The sequence below is a fragment of the Lolium rigidum genome, chromosome 1 (genome assembly GCF_022539505.1).
Source record: "Lolium rigidum isolate FL_2022 chromosome 1, APGP_CSIRO_Lrig_0.1, whole genome shotgun sequence".
In the NCBI taxonomy this organism is placed as follows: Eukaryota; Viridiplantae; Streptophyta; class Magnoliopsida; order Poales; family Poaceae; genus Lolium; species Lolium rigidum.
Window position 1 is genome coordinate 247326147 of NC_061508.1, and position 20134 is coordinate 247346280.

The 20134-nt window shown below is 43.6% G+C and overlaps 1 protein-coding gene across 1 annotated transcript; it reads left to right on the forward strand.

Annotated features, from left to right (window-relative positions):
• The first annotated feature begins 10520 nt into the window (after nt 1–10520).
• Nucleotides 10521–11388, forward strand: LOC124683456 (transcription factor bHLH144-like). The gene has a single exon (XM_047217962.1). It carries the CDS (start codon nt 10521–10523, stop codon nt 11328–11330), a length of 810 nt encoding a protein of 269 aa, XP_047073918.1. The 3' UTR covers nt 11331–11388.
• Nucleotides 11389–20134: the final 8746 nt, after the last annotated feature.

The window sequence follows — 20134 nt, forward strand, 5'->3', positions numbered from 1 at the left end:
TCTTTCCACCGCTGCAACCAACGTATTGGTCCATCATTGGCTGTGGTCTCCCTCATGGGCCCTCTGTTGAGCCATGATGGCGCGTGAAGCACACGTCCGCTGGGAACCCCAAGAGGAAGGTGTGATGCGTACAGCAGCAAGTTTTCCCTCAGTAAGAAACCAAGGTTTATCGAACCAGTAGGAGATGAAGGCCACGTGAAGGTTGTTGGTGAAGGAGTGTAGTGCGACGCAACACCGTTGATTCCGGCGCTAACGTGGAACCCGCACAACACAATCAAAATACTTTGCCCCAACTTAACAAAGTGAGGTTGTCAATCTCACCGGCTTGCTGTAAACAAAGGATTAAATGTATGGTGTGGAGAATGATGTTTGTTTGCGAAGAACAACAGAGAACAGAGATTGCAGTAGATTGTATTTCAGATGTAAAAGAATGGACGGGGGTCCACAGTTCACTAGTGGTGTCTCTCCAATAAGATAAATAGCATGTTGGGTGAACAAATTACAGTTGGGCAATTGACAAATAGAGAGGGCATAACAATGCACATACATATGATGATGAATACTATGAGATTTACTTAGGGCATTACGACAAAGAACATAGACCGCTATCCAGCATGCATCTATGCCTAAAAAGTGCACCTTCGGGTTAGCATCCGCACCCCTTCCAGTATTAAGTTGCAAACAATAGACAATTGCATTAAGTACTGTGCGTAATGTAAACAATACAAATATCCTTAGACAAAGCATTGATGTTTTATCCCTAGTGGCAACAGCACATCCACAACCTTAGAACTTTCTGTCACTGTCCCAAATTCAATGGAGGCATTAACCCACTATCGAGCATAAATACTCCCTCTTGGAGTCACAAGTGTCAACTTGGCCAGAGCCTCTACTAGCAACGGAGAGCATGCAAGATCATAAACAACACATATATGATAGATCAATAATCAACTTGACATAGTATTCCATATTCATCGGATCCCAACAAACACAACATGTAGCATTACAAATAGATGATCTTGATCATGATAGGCAGCTCACAAGATCTAAACATGATAGCACAAGAGGAGAAGACAACCATCTAGCTACCGCTATGGACCCATAGTCCAAGGATGAACTACTCACGCATCAGTCCGGAGGCGGGCATGGTGATGTAGAGCCCTCCGGTGATGATTCCCCTCTCCGGCAGGGTGCCGGAGGCGATCTTCAGAACCCCCCGAGGTAGGGTTGACGACGGCGGCGTCTCAGTAACTTTTCTCGTATCGTGGCTCTCGGTACTAGGGTTTTCGCGATGGAAGGAATAAATAGGCGAAGGGGCAGAGTCGGGGGACGCTCGAGGGGCCCACCCCATATGGCGGAGCGGCCAGGGGTGGGGCCGCGCCCCCCTATGGTGTGGCCGCCTCGTGGCCCCTCTTCGTCTCCTCTTCGGTGTTCTGGAAGGCTCCGTGGAAAATAAGACCGTGGGCTTTTGTTCCGTCCAATTCTGAGAATATTTCCTGTGTAGGATTTCTGAAACCAAAAACAGCAGAAAACAGGAACTAGCGCTTCGGCATCTTGTTAATAGGTTAGTACCGGAAAATGCATCAAAATGATGTAAAGTGTATATAAAACATGTGAGTATTGTCATAAAACTAGCATGGAACATAAGAAATTATAAATACGTTTGAGACGTATCAAGCATCCCCAAGCTTAGTTCCTACTCGCCCTCGAGTAGGTAAACGATAACAAGGATAATTTCTGAAGTGACATGCTACTATCATAATCTTGATCAATACTATTGTAAAGCATATGAGATGAATGAAGTGATTCAAATCAATGGTCTATAGTTTTTTAACTAATAGATAATGACTAAACAACTGAATCATATAGCAAAGACTTTTCATGAATAGTACTTTCAAGACAAACATCAATAAGTCTTGCATAAGAGTTAACTCATAAAGCAATAGATTCTTAATAGAAGGTTTTGAAGAAACACAAAGGAAGATTTAAGTTTCAGCAGTTGCTTTCAACTTTCAACATGTATATCTCATGGATAATTGTCAACACAAAGTAATATGATGAGTGCAAATAAGCAAGTATGTAAGAATCAATGCACACAAGTTGACACAAGTGTTTGCTTCTAAGATAGAAAGAAGTAGGTAAACCGACTCAACATAAAGTAAAAGAAAGGCCCTTCGCAGAGGAAGCAGGGATTACTCATGTGCTAGAGCTTTTTATTTTGAAAACATGGAAACAATTTTGTCAACGGTAGTAATAATACATATGTGTTATGCATAAAACCTCCTATAAGTTGCAAGCCTCATGCATCGAATACTAATAGTGCCCGCACCTTGTCCTAATTAGCTCGGACTTCCATGGATTATCATTGCATTACATATGTTTCAACCAAGTGTCACAAAGGGGTACCTCTATGCCACCTGTACAAAGGTCCAAGGAGATAGATCGCATTTGATTTCTCAGTTTTGATAGATCTCAACTTGAGGACATCAATACCGGGACAACATAGAAAACAGATAATGGACTCCTCTTTTATGCTTTAAGCATTCAACAAAAATAATATTCTCATAAGAGATTCTGAGGATTAGTGTCCAAGCTGAAACTTCCACCATGATACATGGCTTTGGTTGGCGGCCCAGTGTTCTTCTCTAACAATATGCATACTCAAACTATTTAATCATGAGAAATCTCCCTTACTTCAGACAAGACGAACATGCATAGCAACTCACATGATATTCAACAAAGGTGTAACAGGTTGATGGCGTCCCCAGAAACATGATTACCGCTCAACAAGCAACTTATAAGAACTAAGATACATAAGCGACATATTCTTTACCACAATAGTTTTTTAGGCTACTTTCCCATGAGCTATGTATTGCAAAGACAAGGAATGAAAAAAAAATTAAAGGTAGCACGCAAGCAATTTACTTTGGAATAGCAGAAAAATACCACATAGTAGGTAGTTATGGTGGACACAAATGGCATAAGTTTTAGCTCAAGGTTTTGGATGCACGAGAAGCATTCCCTCTCAGTACAAGGCTTTGGCTAGCAAGGTTGTTTGAAGCAAACACAAGTATGAACCGGTACATCAAAACTTACATAAGAACATATTGCAAGCATTATAAGACTCTACACTGTCTTCCTTGTTGCTCAAACACTTTTACCAGAAAATATCTAGACTTTAGAGAGACCAATCATGCAAACCAAATTTCAACAAGCTCTACGGTAGTTCCTTACTAATAGGTTTAAACCACATGATGCAAGAGCTTAAACATGATCTACTTGAGAGCTCAAAACAATTGCCAAGTATCAAATTATTCAAGACAATATACCAATTACCGCATGAAGCATTTTATGTTTCCAACCAAATAGCAATAAATGAAGCGGCTTTCAACTTTCGCCATGAACATTAAAAGTAAAACTAAGAACACCAGTGTTCAACTGAAAAAGCGGAGCGTCTCTTTCTCCAACACAAGGATTGCTAGGATCCGATTTTATTCAAACATAAACAAAAATAAAAAAAACAGACGCTCCAAGTAAAGTACATAAGATGTGACGGAATAAAAATATAGTTTCACTAGAGGTGACCTGATAAGTTGTTGATGAAGAAGGGCATGCCTTGGGCATCCCCAAGCTTAGATGCTTGAGTCTTCTTGAAATATGCAGGGATGAACCACGGGGCATCCCCAAGCTTAGACTTTTCACTCTTCTTGATCATATTATATCATCCTCCTCTCTTGATCCTTGAAAACTTCCTTCACACCAAACTCAAAACAATCTCATTAGAGGGTTAGTGCATAATCAAAAATTCACATGTTCAGCGAGGACACAATCATTCCCAGCACTTCTGGACATTACCCAAGACTACTGAAAGTTAATGGAACAAATAAATCCACTCAACACAGTAAAAAAGGCAATGCGAAATAAAAGGCAGAATCTGTCAAAACAGAACAGTCCGTAAACACGAATTATTTCGAGGCACCTAACAGGCTCAGATGGAAAAGCTCAAATTGAATGAAAGTTGCGTACATATCTGAGGATCACGCATGAATTTTTTCAGGATTTTACAACTTTCCTACAGATAGATCAACTCAAATTCGTGACAGCTAAAAATCTGTTTCTGCGCAGAAATCCAAATCTAGTATCAACTTTTCTATCAAAGACTTTACTTGGCACAAAAAAGAAATAAACATGATAAGGAGAGGTTGCTACAGTAGTAACAACTTCCAAGACACAACAAAACAGTAGCAAAATAAAAACATGGGTTATCTCCCAAGAAGTGTTTTTCTTTAACGCCTTTCAGCTAGGCGCAGAAAGTGTAAATCAAGTAACATCAAGAGAAGAAGCATCAACAGAGGAGTTGGGGGTTTTCTCAACAATGCATTGTATCTTATCTATGTAAGTTTCAGAAGCTCCTCTTTTATTACTTTTAGGCTTACTATCCTCCTCAAACAAATTTTCAGGAACAATCCAATCAAAATTCTTTTCTAGTGCCTCATGCATTCCTATGAGTTTATAAGATATTGGTATTTTAATCTCCCCCTCACAATTGGCTTCATTAGTGTATTATAGCCTATCTTTTTCCATCTTTTCAAGGGTATTTGCAAAATTGGTATAAAAGCCAAGCATCTTATGTTGAATAAAGACTTTCCTAGCTTCTCTAGCTACATCACCAAATTCTTTAAGAAGGGTTTCTAAAACAAAATCCTTCTTTTCTCCTTCTTCCATATCACAGAGTGTAAGAAACATATGTTGCATTATAGGATTAAGATTAACAAATCTAGCTTCCAACATGTGCACTAAAGAGGCAGTAGCAATTTCATAATTAGGAGCAAGTTCCACCAAGGATCTATCTTCAAAATCTTTAACCGTACTAACATGTGTGGAAAATTCTTCTATATTATCTCTTTCAATGATAGACCCATGCCCTACCGATATATCTTTCAAAGTAAACTTAGGGAGAAGCATGATGAAATAAACAAAGGTAAACTGATAAATAAAGTAAATGCAAGTAACTATTTTTTTTGTGTTTTTGATATGAAGAAAGCAAACAAAACAGAAAATAAAATAAAGCAAGACAATAAACAAAGTAAAGAGATTGGGTGTGAGAGACTCCCCTTGCAGCGTGTCTTGATCTCCCCGGCAACGGCGCCAGAAAAATATGCTTGATGGCGCGTGAAGCACACGTCCGTTGGGAACCCCAAGAGGAAGGTGTGATGCGTACAGCAGCAAGTTCTCCCTCAGTAAGAAACCAAGGTTTATCGAACCAGTAGGAGATGAAGGCCACGTGAAGGTTGTTGGTGAAGGAGTGTAGTGCGGCGCAACACCAGTGATTCCGGCGCTAACGTGGAACCTGCACAACACAATCAAAATACTTTGCCCCAACTTAACAGTGAGGTTGTCAATCTCACCGGCTTGCTGTAAACAAAGGATTAAACGTATGGTGTGGAGAATGATGTTTGTTTGCGAAGAACAACAGAGAACAGAGATTGTAGTAGATTGTATTTCAGATGTAAAAGAATAGATGGGGGTCCACAGTTCACTAGTGGTGTCTCTCCAATAAGATAAATAGCATGTTGGGTGAACAAATTACAGTTGGGCAATTGACAAATAGAGAGGGCATAACAATGCACATACATATCATGATGAATACTATGAGATTTACTTAGGGCATTACGACAAATAACATAGACCGCTATCCAGCATGCATCTATGCCTAAAAAGTGCACCTTCGGGTTAGCATCCGCACCCCTTCCAGTATTAAGTTGCAAACAATAGACAATTGCATTAAGTACTGTGCGTAATGTAAACAATACAAATATCCTTAGACAAAGCATTGATGTTTTATCCCTAGTGGCAACAAGCATATCCACAACCTTAGAACTTTACGTCACATCGTCCCGCATTCAATGGAGGCATGAACCCACTATCGAGCATAAATACTCCCTCTTGGAGTCACAAGTATCAACTTGGCCAGAGCCTCTACTAGCAACGGAGAGCATGCAACATCATAAATAACACATATATGATAGATCAATAATCAACTTGACATAGTATTCCATATTCATCGGATCCCAACAAACACAACATGTAGCATTACAAATAGATGATCTTGATCATGATAGGCAGCTCACAAGATCTAAACATGATAGCACAAGAGGAGAAGACAACCATCTAGCTACTGCTATGGACCCATAGTCCAAGGATGAATTACTCACGCATCAGTCCGGAGGCGGGCATGGTGATGTAGAGCCCTCCGGTGATGATTCCCCTCTCCGGCAGGGTGCCGGAGGCGATCTTCAGAACCCCCCGAGGTAGGGTTGACGACGGCGGCGTCTCAGTAACTTTTCTCGTATTGTGGCTCTCGATACTAGGGTTTTCGCGACGGAAGGAATAAATAGGCGAAGGGGCAGAGTCGGGGGACGCTCGAGGGGCCCACCCCATATGGCGGCGCGGCCAGGGGTGGGGCCGCGCCCCCCTATGGTGTGGCCGCCTCGTGGCCCCTCTTCATCTCCTCTTCGGTGTTCTGGAAGGCTCCGTGGAAAATAAGACCGTGGGCTTTTGTTTCGTCCAATTCCGAGAATATTTCCTGTGTAGGATTTCCGAAACCAAAAACAACGGAAAACGAAGCGGCGCTTCGGCATCTTGTTAATAGGTTAGTACCGGAAAATGCATCAAAATGATGTAAAGTGTATATAAAACATGTGAGTATTGTCATAAAACTAGCATGGAACATAAGAAATTATAGATACGTTTGAGACGTATCAGGCCATAGGAGGCAGACTAATGTCGGGTACTCGATTGGTAATGCCCACATCACCACCTAGGGAGTTGGGGTCATAGGTGGGGTCACCCTGTAGTTCAGGTCAGAGCAGGGCGTGATGCCGCAAGTCTTGGAGCGGCACGCCGACGGTGAGGACGTTACATGCGACACCTGGACCTTGTCTCGGTTCAAATGCCACCGGCACGGGAGTTGAACATTTGGGTATGGCACTGGGATCTTGGCCTCCCAGCACATGCGGGCCACCTCCACGGTGACGTAGATGCGATCGTGCACCCGCGGCTCCGACGGTGGTGGCGCCCGCAAGGCGAGCCGACCTCATGGTTGTGCCGGCCCTTCTTTCACGACCAGCTATTGGTCATTGTCGGCATTGTGGGATCAGCTTGGGTTTGCGTGTGGACTGTGGTGGATGGAATTAGGGAGATGGGGACGTGATTATCTGTATTAAAAGATGAGACGGGGTGAGTAGGCTGTAGGTCGCTGGCACGGGGGACCCAGAGACATGCCATTGATCCGCCTTTTGTCATTTGATGAAACCGTTTTTTTTTTTTTGCGAAACACAGTACCGACTCAGTCACTCATTCATATGAAAGCACTAGCACTCAACCTTCTTATGAGCACCTTCGAGTCTAAAAAATAATTCGGTGGGTCTTGAGATTGACGAAATCAGCACAGCCGCTTGCTGTCGATGAGAACATCGCTCGAACTGAAGAATATTGTGCCTTTTATGTGAGAGCAAAGTGAGCCAAACTGATAAACTGAAGCAACTGCATAAGAGTTTGTTCTGGAAAAAAAAAAGTGTTGCACTAGAGATTTAGTCCACCTGAGAGAGACACGGATGACTTTTCGTTAGCGGGAAAGAGAATTAGTCTACCTGAGACAGGATGGATTTGAGCTAGCTAGCTGCTAGCTAGCGTGTCACGACATGCATGGAAGCAAAGAAACAAGAGGGTGGTAGAGTAGGCAGGGGCGGGGGCGGGGGAGAGCAATCCGTTGCAGTGTTTGCAAGGCGACAGCACGTGAAGTACAATCTCGATGGGCAATCTCGCATGTCCGGTGGTCCATCGGGGGCAAAGCCCCGCTGCCAGTACTCCTCCGCCATCATGCCTGTTCCCCCGCGTACGCCGTGGCGCGCCGCCATGACTACCATCCCCGTCGTCGGCGTGGGGCCCGTCTGCTCGTCCGTCCGGCGCCTACCCTACCACCGCAGCAGCAGCAGCAGCAGCGTCCCTAGGCCGGCCGGCCAGCCAGCGGGCGAGCGGCATCGATGGCCACCGCGGGCACGCGCATCGGACGGCCCGGGCGCTCGGCCGCCCGATGGTCGATCGGACGGCGCTCCCGGGGCAGCGCACTCATGGTGGACGCGTGCGTGCGGCTTGCTTCGTGCTTGGGACTATGGGTGGATTGCGCCTCTGCCACGATGCCCACCTCCATTGACCGGGGGCCGAGCACATCATGGCCGCGCCCTATACCACGCGGACATGCGGGCCACCAGTTCCGCCATGGCCCGCGTGTCATGCATGCTGAGCTCCGGTGGCGAGGCGTGGTTCGAGGGAGGGCCGCTTGTGCTTGTGCTCGGGCGGGGCACGGTGGGAAGCGGCACGCGCACCCACCAGTAGCAGCACGAACCCATCGAGTGCGCACGCCACCTCATTTATTTCGACCTCCTTCCCCTTCATTCATTCGTTTCCATCACTGCGCTGCGCCGCTCCGCTCCGCTCGCCATCCTCCTCCTTCCCTCCTTCCTCTCTGTATCTACTCAAAAGGAGCGCACGCAGGGAATAAAAAGAATCATACAGCCACAGACACACACCAGCCAATCCCAGCGGGCATCCAACGCTATCCAACCCTGCTCCGTTCCTCCCTTGTATAAAACCCCCTGCCCCGCCAAGGCAAGCGCCATCCATCCCCTACCTCCAGTCATCCACCTCCATCCTCCTCTGTCTCAGAGATCATCCGCCATTGCGCCGCCTCCTTCCCCGCAACCACTGCCCTGCCTGACAACGCTGTTTCTTTCTGTCTGAAGCAGAGGAGGATGCCAACGGCGCAGCTGCCGGCGCTCTCCGGCGGCATCCTCTGATCGCCCGATCGCCGATCAACCACCGGCCTTGGCATGCGCGCTGGGTTCAACCGGAGGGGCTAGACCGTTATGACAAGTAGCGCCGTCGCCTACTACTACAGATTAGCGCAGCTGTGCCAGGCGAGGACGCACCCTCGCGCGCCCAAGAACAACTCGTAAGCTCTACTGCTCATCTTCACACTCATTTCTCTCATATCTTTTACAGTATTTATTTCACAAGCATCATCAATCTGCTTGATAGTACCCCTTTGCTTTGCTTGCTAGTGGGGGAGTGGTGATCATCATCACATCTTCGTGTTAGTTGTAGATAACCAACTTTCGTTCGTATTGCTGCTGTGCGCCGCTAGTGTAGTGTTGATAGGAAAGCAAGTGCCGGCCCGAAATGCTGCTGCATGCAGACAGGAAAGCGCGATCAGGCCCACCTTTTCAGCGCACGCACCCGTGTTGACAAACAATGCCTTGTGGGTCGTTGTTAATAAAACAAACAACAAAAGAAAAAAGATGGCCTTTTTTGCTCTCTGTGTTTTCAAGTGCATGCTATGCTACTGTCCTTTTGTTTCTTGTTCTGCGATTTGGTCAAAAGACATACAACGCTCGGATTTATGTATTCTTTGCCTCACACAGGGGAGCATGCCTATCTGCTTGTCGTTTGCTTGATATGATACAGAAATATCCTACTACGGAGTACTAGTATACATGCATAGTTCAAACAAATAAATACACAAACTTCAGTAACAACAATCTGTAACAGGAGAAAATAGTACTTATGATTTTTAACACAATATCTGCCTTAAAACATTTCGTTCGATTTATAATGCCATTTGTCACATCACTAGTAGACCTGGCAAGCGTAATTTTGCGTAATTGTACACTTATCTGTAGCTCTGTTTTATTTCGGTAACAAAAATAGCCACTATCATGTTCAACATTCTCCATTTTGCTTGATTCTGCCGATAGTAGAAACTCAACTATTTCAAATTTTATCGAATTTTTTGTGGAACTCCACTATTATCGAATTTTTTGTGGAACTCCACTATTTCAAATTGTTAATACTCACGTTGCAGTATCTATAATGGAGTGGGCTGGCTAGTTGGCATTACATTTTACGACTGCAGTAGGCTCTATGTGTACTGTCGCACACTGCCCGGACAGATTTGTGCTCTGTTCTCTCACATTGCTTCAGGCATTCCTCGTCTGTGCTCTGTTCTATTCTAACATCGACAATTCTCACCATACTCTTGAGCGAGTTGAAACATAAGACGCTTTATGTAGCACCTTCAGGCAGCATCACTTATGCAGATGCACTTTTTCTTTTGTCCTCTGTTTAATTGTCTGCTTGTGAATTCAACATGTTCACTAATGTATCGTTGCACTCGTGCTATTGGTTGCAGGTTGAATACTTCCGCCAGCTGCTCAAGCCAGTGACGTAGATTCGCCCAGAAATCTCCACGCATCCCACATCCAAAAAAGCCTCAAAACCAAGTAGCAAACTAACCAAATCAATTTTGAATTGAACCAGAACATTTCCAGCTCCAGTTAACCAAAAACCCTCGAATTCTTCTTCGTTTTCTCTTCAGTCAGAAGTAAACGCCAATTTTCTTGATTTCCCCACAAAACACAGCCAAAAAACCCATACAAGTCGAGAGCAAGAAGAGCTAAGCGATGCAGGGAGACCCAGGCTACGGTTATGGTGGCTACGGAGGCTATGGCTACGGCTACGGTGGTGGCTACGGCAACGGCTATGACATGGCCGCGTACGGCAATGGTGGAGCGTACTACCCCAACGATCACCGGTACCCCGCGGCGGCACCGCCGGCTCCGGCTGCCTATGAGGACCCGCTCGCCGGTCGGAGGCAGCACGATTTCCCGGCACCGCTCACCGGGCTCGAGTTTCAGCCGTCGGACACCTGCCCCAAGAACTACGTCATCTTCGACCAGACCTACGACCGGAGCAGGGTCATGTACCACCCGTCGCTGGCCAACAACTTCGGCTCCTCGGGCGGCTACGACCAGCACTGCAACAACAACAACGGCGGCTACGACCAGAACTACGTCGGCAAGAGCACCTACTACGGCGGCGGCGACGACGGCGGCGGCGAGTGCTCGATCCGGCAGAAGGAGGACACGGACGAGATCGACGCGCTGATGAGCTCCGGGGACGGCGAGGAGGAGGACGACGTGCTGAGCACGGGCCGCACGCCCGGGTGCCGCGGCGGGGGCTCGCCGGACTCCACGTGCTCCTCCGGGTACGTGGTGAGCGTCAGCCCGACCGGCAACAACGCCACCGGCAACGGCGGAGGCGGCGGCGAGAGGAAGAAGGACCGGATGAAGAAGATGATGAAGACGCTGAAGGGGATCATCCCCGGCGGCGACCGGATGGACACGCCGGCCGTGCTGGACGAGGCCGTGAGGTACCTCAAGTCGCTCAAGGTGGAGGTGAAGAAGCTCGGGGTGCGCGGGTCGAGGAGCTAGCTTAGCTAGGTAGCGATCGATCGATCGGTCCAGCTCACATGCATGATGGGCCATGGCAATGTGGGATGAGCATGGATGGACGAGCTCAGCTCATGATGGAGGCAGCCACATAAGACGAGGGTTGGTGCTCCTTTTTGCACTGCCATGATATCATTCTCGTGAAGCTCTCGAGGATGTCAGTGGAAAGGGCAGGATAGAGTGGAAGGATCTCAGTTGCCGCGCGCACGCGTCTGACCTTGCGCTCGAGTTGCGCGCGTGCGTGCGTGCATCCATGGATTGTTGGTTTCTTTTGTAGTAGAAGTTGCTGCTTTTCTCTCCCCCCTTCTCCCCTCCCTCGTATCTGCTGATGCGGGCCGGCTGGTGTTGTAACTATCATGCTGATTATATACACCGTGTTTTTGTTTGCTTCTCCTCGCCATGAACGTCGGGCTTCTCCTTGCCATTTTGTTGCAATGGCGATTGAATGAAAATCTCTCGTAATACGACTTTGTTGGGGTCAGAAAAAAAATGTTGTACTCCTCCTACCACAAATTAATTGGCGCACATCAATTAATTTGGGCCAGAGGGAGTAACTAGTATGTCACCTTGTAGTTGTAGGAACTTACTTTATAACAACATTTCTATGAAATGGTCTAAATTTACTCAAGTTTTTTTCTTTAAAATGTACTTCCCCACTTTTCTGATGATTACACTCGTTCAATGCTAGGACTGTACTATACCCCCAACATGTGTTCAAATCTTGCACGGCTTAAATTGCACATTGGACCACCTATTTGAGTCACTTGATGGCAACTCCACCACGTTAACTCCACTCACATGTACCCTTGCTGCATTGCCTTTTTCCTCGTGCTTGACTTGTTATTGGAGGATGGTGTACAAGATATGAATGGAGGACCTGTTCAGCTAGTGTACATGTTTTCCATCAACAATCTGAATAGTGTAAGTACTAGATATCGAAGAAATCTCAACTTTCATTTATCGAAGTGCTCTGATTGTTATATGTGTCCGCAAAACTATGTTGTGTACTCCTCGTTGTTGTAGAGTTTTTTTCCATGTGTTTTCATTTTATTCATGCTAAAATACTCTATGACATTTGAGTTTAAGTTCAAGACAAAAATTCAATTTCGGCATAGAAGACCTCAAACCTGTAAAACCATCCAAGAAACGCTGACGGTCTTAGACCGGTTTTGATACTTCAGACGACCAAATATAAAATATATGACCAAAATATGTGTAACATGATCAATAAACCTTTGACCTAAGGGCCACTAGCCATCTCCAGAGCCTTCCAAAGCCTTATTTATCTCCTCATTCGTCCATAGGATCAAATTACGTATATACTGATGAGATTCGTAGCATAGAAAACAAAAAAATTCCTACCGCAAGAACGAACAACAAGCCAAGATCCAAACTAGAAGATGGTAGCAACGAGAAGATCATGAGACTAACCCTCGAAGATTTTCAAAGCCTACGAGATTAGATCTCGTTGTTGCAGAAGATGATCACTTGCCGCTTTCAAAAGCGCGTAGAAGATCTTGACGGTGCCACAGTCGGGCAACACCTCCGTACTCGGTCACACGTTCGGTGTTGATGATGACGTCCTTCTCCCCGTTCCAGCGGGCAGCGGAAGTAGTAGATCCTCCTCGGAATCCCGACAGCACGACGGCGTGGTGGCGGTGGTGATGGAGAACTCCGGTAGGGCTTCGCCTAAGCGCTATGGGAGTAGTATGAGGAGGGGGCGGCTAGGGTTTGGGGAGAGGGGGCAGCTAGGGCACCGGCCTTGGTGCCTCTTGGTGGTGCGGCCAATGTGGTGGCCGGCCCCCTCCCTCTCTTCCTCATTATATAGGTGGAACCCCAAGGGTTAGCCCTAGAATCCGAATAAGAGTCCAACTCCCAAACCTTCCAAAGGGCCAAACCTAGGGGGAGTGGGACTCCCCCTTTCCTTCTTACTTGGCCGGCCAAGGAGGTGGAGTCCACCATGGACTCCACCCTCCTACTTGGTTGGCAAGTTAGGGTTGGTGGAGTCCAACCGGGACTCCACCTTCCATAGTGATTTCTTCCGGAAGGTTCTAGAACATTCTAGCGCCTTCCATAAATGCACCGGATCATTTCCAAATTTGGAAAGTGACTTCCTATATATGAATCTTATTCTCCGGACCATTCCGGAACTCCTCGTGATGTCCTGGATCCCATCCGAGACTCCAAAAAAAATTCAAACTCCATTCCATATCCCATATCTACTTAAAACGACATCAAACCTTAAGTGTGTCACCCTACGGTTCGTGAACTATGCAGACATGGTTGAGACTTCTCTCCGACCAATAACCAATAGCGGGATCTGGAGATCCATAATGGCTCCCACATATTCAACGATAACTTAGTGATCGATTGAACCATTTACATACGATACCGATTCCCTTTGTCACGCGATACTCTACTTGTCCGAGGTTCGATCATCGGTATCACGATACCTTGTTCAACCTCGTCACCGACAAGTACTCTTTACTTGTACCGTGGCATATCATCTCTTGTGAACCAGTCACATGCTTGCAAGCTAATCAGACGACATTCCATCGAGAGGGTCCAGAGTATATCTATCCGTCATCGAGATGGACAAATCCCTCTCTTGATCCATATGCCTCAACTCACACTTTCGGAATACTTAATCCCATCTTTATAACCACCCATTTACGTAGTGGCGTTTGATGTAATCAAAGTACCCTTCCGGTATAAGTGATTTACATGATCTCATGGTCGAAGGACTAGATAACTATGTATCGGAAGCTTATAGCAAATTGAACTTAATGACGTGATCTTATGTTACGCTTATTTGGGTGTGTGTCCATTATATCATTCATCAAAGACATAACCTTGTTATTAATAACATCCAATGTTCATGGTCACGAAACCATGATCATCCATTAATCAACAAGCTAGTTATACAAGAGGCTTACTAGGGACTCCTTATTGTTTACATAACAAATATGTATCAATATTTCGGTTAATACAATTATAGCATGGTATGCAAACATTTATCATAAACACAAAGATATATAATAACCACTTTATTATTGCCTCTTGGGCATATCTCCAACATATACATCAAGTACAAAAAGAGGGGTAGAGTCAATTCCGTCACCACCACTTTCAGACTCCCATAATGGAAAGTTTTGGTAGATAAAGATTTAGATGACCAAGAAGCATACTACTGTCATTTAGACGCTTAAATATGAATTAAAAAGCTACAGACATGAGGAACAACCTTCATGCGTTGACTTTATCTCCACCTTAAGGGGTCAAAATATACGAAGTCTAAGAACTAATCATGTGGAGACATATCTTGAATCAACTCCGAAATCCACCGCACCTTGAAATTTCATAGTGATTCGTCCAGTTCCAATAAAGTTCATGCATATTAGCGGAGAAAACAAGAACTTGTGCATTTTTTCAACCATTAATAGCTTAGTCCTTCATAAAAATATTAGAAGTTGGTACATATTATTGGAATAATTGGGATTGTTGCCTACTCATGCTCAAAATTGCTTCTAGCATGTACATGTTTGAATGTTGCGATAACTTTGGATGATTTTGCAGCAAAATACATTGTTATCTATAAATTTGAATGGAATGAACATTGTACTCCAAAAATTCAAGAAATGCATGCTTTGCCATTTTTTGACCACTCCCTTTCACTTACACGTGATTTTTCACTTAAACAAGTTTATGGTGCTAAGACTGTGTTCCTAAATTTCGTGGACCAATGGCGTATTTTGCTCATTGTGTTGGAATTTAAGGACCAATGGTGTATTTTGTTCCTTATTTTGGTTGGGTAATACTAGGAGCAACACAACAATGTCATACACACACGAGAACATCTTACATGTTGGGATTTTATGGTGCATGCAACAAACGCCTAGATTGTGAAGATAACATATTCCCTGAAAAAATATAACCAAGACTGACGCCTTGTGTTTGACTTCATTTTAACCTACTACAACCTCTCCATAGGCTGGAGTGACTCGAGTATCATGTTGGAAGGCACATGTTAGACGCATTGTATGACCCACCCTAGTGTTTATCCAGAAAGAAGCCACGATTTATGCATTTAGGGAGGGTGGCTAGCAATTGATGGCAACATCGCGTGAGAATTTGATAATTGATTTAGGCATTATGTAGTCACCATAATCGGTGATTGGTGTATCGAGTTCCATTAATGGATGACCGATATTGGACATGACTTAATAGATAGTTTTTCAAGATCCATCTGGAATCGGCCCATTAATTCTCCACGTGGCACAATGAATGGTTATTTATTGTACTAAACTTTTTTATTTGATACTACATTACTTTGCTTATTACATTTAGCATTGTACAACCTAATGTTCTTTGTTATACAATTCTAGCATATAGCATCATAATTATAATAAATTTAAAACTTGGTTACAGTATACTCCCTCAGATCCATAATAAGTGTGAAGGCTTTAGTTCAAATTTGTACCAAATTGAACTAAAGCCCAGATATTTATTATGGATCAGCGGGAATACCTCATATTAACTTATTTCACCTTCTAGACATTTTATCTTAAAACACACTTCATTAAACCTAGTCCTTTAGATCTCAGAAAAATAAAATAGAAGAAAATAGCCATAGAGTAATAGTAGTGATTACATGAATTATGGTGTATATGTATGCATTCACCATCACCGTAGAATCTTTAATGTCCTTGAAGGTAGATTGGAAGTGTATTGCATAATAAATATCTGGGTAAGGTTTCTAGAATGTTATTGCGCCATTTCATCTAATGTAAATAAGAGACTAAATTTGATGTTCACATGGCACATGTACACCCCGGTATAGAACGATATTCTAAGCCGTATAGACCCATTTTAGTATGTTTCCAAGTAGAACACAGAATTTTATGCACCCATAGGTTTTCAAATTTCCACTTTGAACTTTTTGGTCAAAGTCAATGTTTTGTTGACCTTTTTTACCAAGGGAGTTGACTTTGACCGAAAATATTCAAACCAAAAATTTGAAAACCGACAAGTGCACGAAATTCAATGTTTACGAGAAAATAAGCCAGAAATGATTTTATACGACTTGGAAGATTGTTTCTAGGGAGTGTACACACACATACCCTCGGTACCATGACATTTCTGATGTAAGTACAGAAATAATTCGAAACTGTAAGAGGTGTTTGTCCTCAACTTTTGCAAAGATTGTTTGTTGGTTTGTCCGTAGCTGGCAACACAACGTTTGGTATCTTTTGTGATATATGTATAGAAAAAATAAAACAAAATATAAGATTATAGAACTGTGTATTGGTTTCTTATCTTTGTTTGATACAATTTCTATAATGAAGTGCAACTTAACCAAGACAAGAAAAGTTACACTCAGAGTCTCAGAGAAGGGTTGTTAGACCATGTACTACGTATAACCGGTTCAAATGGAAATGTGTCGGATTTTGGAATCGCTAGTGTTTTGCTACTATGTATTGAATCGTTCGTTGGTTACACACATGCATGCTATTTTGTATTTGTTCCAGCCTTTCTCTCTCACATTTCTGTCAAAGGCCCCATGCATACACGCAAAGAAGCGCACAATAAAGTTGGTTCCCTTTTGTTGTTAGAGTTCACACTAGTGGAAAACGGGGCTATAGGCCCGGTTCATTTGGGCCTTTAGTCCCGGTTTCCAAACCGGGACCAATTAGGCGGGACTAAAGGTCCCCCCTTTAGTCCCGGTTGTAAAACAAACCGGGACTAAAGGTCCCGCCACGTGGGCTGCTGGCGCGCGTCGAGGAAAAACCCTTTAGTCCCGGTTTGTAACACGAACCGGGACTAAAGATTATTTCGTTAATTTTTTTATCTATTTGGTTCCCAATTATTTTTCGCTCCTCTTTTTTTTCCTATTTTTTCAGAATTTCTAGTATTTCAGTTATTTAACTAGTTTAGTTTCTAACTCCACTTAATCTCTAACTACCCTTAATCTCTAGTCAAATTACTTACTCGTGGTCCAACTTCCCGCTCGGTCACCCATCCTCCCACTACTCCAGCACTAGCACGCTTAACTTCCAAGTTCCTTTCCCATCCCGCTTCCAAGTGCTTCGCGCGCATGTTGTGATACTAGTGTCATATCAATCCTATTAACATGTTGGTCGATGTCACACTTATTTATTATTCGAATTCCAAATAATTATTTTAATAAATAAAACTAATAACGTACATGTTGTGGTAATGGTATTATAATTATAATTTTTTAAATCTGTATTATAATTTTTTTTTAATTTATGATTTTTTAATATTTTTTTGCCAAACTTGAAAATTTGAAAATCTAAAAAATTGGCTAACTTTATGGTTAAGTAATAGTAATCTTTATGCATGATGTAATTATTATTTTAAAAAAAAATTTAAAATAAAATTCCGAATTTCTGGCAAAAACTAAAATCTTCCTGCTTTCATATTTTCATTTGGAATTTTGAGAATCTAAAAATTGGCTAACCGGGTAAACCCCGGTGAAATCGGATGTAACTTTTTCCCAGGATTTTTTTGATATATTATACGTTTTTTTCGACGTCGTATGCAAAAGTTATTGCGGTTTTACCATTTTTCAAAACTTTTTTGCAAAAAAGTAAAAATTCAAATTTGTTAATTTTCCCTAATAGTAAGTTGCATAACATACAAGAATCTGAAAAGATTTTATTTTTTGAATTTTCTATCATTTTGTTTTATATTTTACAGTGTTAAAAAAGGCGATCCACGGCGGGGGGGGGGTGGAGCTGCATGGGGAGGCAAAAACCCTTTAGTCCCCCTTCGTGTCATGAACCGGGACTAAAGGGTAGACCTTTGGTAATACGAACCGGGACTAAAGGGTTTTGCCCCATAGACCACCCTTTAGTCCCGGTTTGTATTACCAACCGGGACTAAAGGGTCCAAACGAACCGGGACTAAAGAGTTTTCATGATGAACCGGGACCAATACCCCCTATTGGTCCCGGTTTGGTTCAAAACGGGGACTAAAGGGTGGGACGAAAGGCCTCTTTTCCACTAGTGTCATGAACCGATTCCCTACTATGTGTTGAATCGATTCTTTAACCTCTTTGAATCGCTTTTGGTGTAGTGCATGGTCTTAGGGCCACCACACTGGACATGCATCTTGCAATGATATCATTGACTGGTGGATTTTATTAGAATCGAGTAAATCTGCATTTGAACATATCTTTGTGAACGTACTACACTAAAAATTGGTGGCTTGTGTCATTGGAGAAAAAACTGATGGCCAGTTGTCCGGCGGAAAGTCATTTTGGCTTCCGAGCACGAGTAATCTCGCCATATTAGAAAATTTTAAAAATTATATTTAATTTTTTAAATAATTATGAAATAAAATTCTAAAAATAGATAATGATATATCCCACTAACACTCAAAATCTCATTTTAAAATATTTTGTATTCGAAGCTACATAAAAATGAAAAAGTCTGCCTTTTTCTTAGAGATTTGAAATTGCACATTGTTTCTAATTAAAAATTTGTAGGTTTGTAAGATATATTACTGGCTCCATCCTACAGAAAAAATCGAAAAATTTTAATACTATTTTTTTGAGAAAATTGCACAAACCAGCAACTCTTGGGGTCATTGTTGCACAAACCAGTGACTCTAGGGGTAATTGATTGCATGGAGCTCTAATTAACAAATTATGCAATTAAACAACATGGATTGCATGGAGCTCTAATTAACAAATTATGCAATTAAACAACATGCTTGCAGAGAGGATTAAAACGGTTATTAGATGGATAGGCTCCAAACGAGTTTCCCATGAGCGGTTTTCTTTAAATAGGTGCCAGTAAGGAATTAACCGCCTTCAATCAAATATTTTCGGAGGTGCTCGAAATTAAAACCTGTCTCCAATAATTTTGGAGGCGGTTAGCCTGTCGGTAATAAAAGAATTTTCAGAGGTGGTGGAAACTAAAACCTCCCCTTGGGTCGATTGAGGGGCGGTCAGAAAATGCGCCCACCTAGAGATTTTATTCTTTGGAGGAGGCGTCAAATAAAAACCGGGTTCGAGTCTTGATTTAGTATACAATGGCTAGTTTTTACTGTCCGAAAAATTCGGAAATCCGGAAATAATGGTATGTTGCACTAGAATTTCCGCCCAACGTTACCCAATTGGATTGTTTTCCCAAGGAATGGGAATCGCAAGGAGGGCGACGACGAATACCGGACGCTCCGGCTTATTCACCAGAGCGGTGTGATAATATTTAGATGGTCCGATGGCTGCAGACAACAACTGTGAAAACATGGATAGCCCGTAGACATTCAGACGACCCATATATAACAGATCCAGATGGATTATTCGGTCATCACCGCCGCTTAGAAGCGGTGAGTTTTTTTTTACACCGACTCCATTATCTTTGGGACGTCTGTAAGTCGAGCGTCCCGGAGGTGTAAAGGCGAGCCGTATATGTAGCCAACCGTGTGTGTGCAAGCGGTCGATTATATCACCCACTCTGAGGAACGGATTTTTGGAGGTGGTCCAATGAAAATCCCAACCACGGGCGCACCTCCTCTAATTGCCGGATCTGTACTAGTGATACAAAATCATTCAGATTTTAGTTTCTAAGAGCATCTCCAGTCCCGTCCCCCAAACAGGACCCACTGCTCGAGTGCCTCCCGCCGTTGCCGCGGCCCTTAACGCCAAATATCCACCCCGCGCCGCCGCCGCTCTTCCTGGGCGGCGGCGGAGAAAGGGATACCGGTGGCTGTGGTGGCTGCCATTGAGCCGGGAGGGCCTTTTATAGACATCGGCGTCG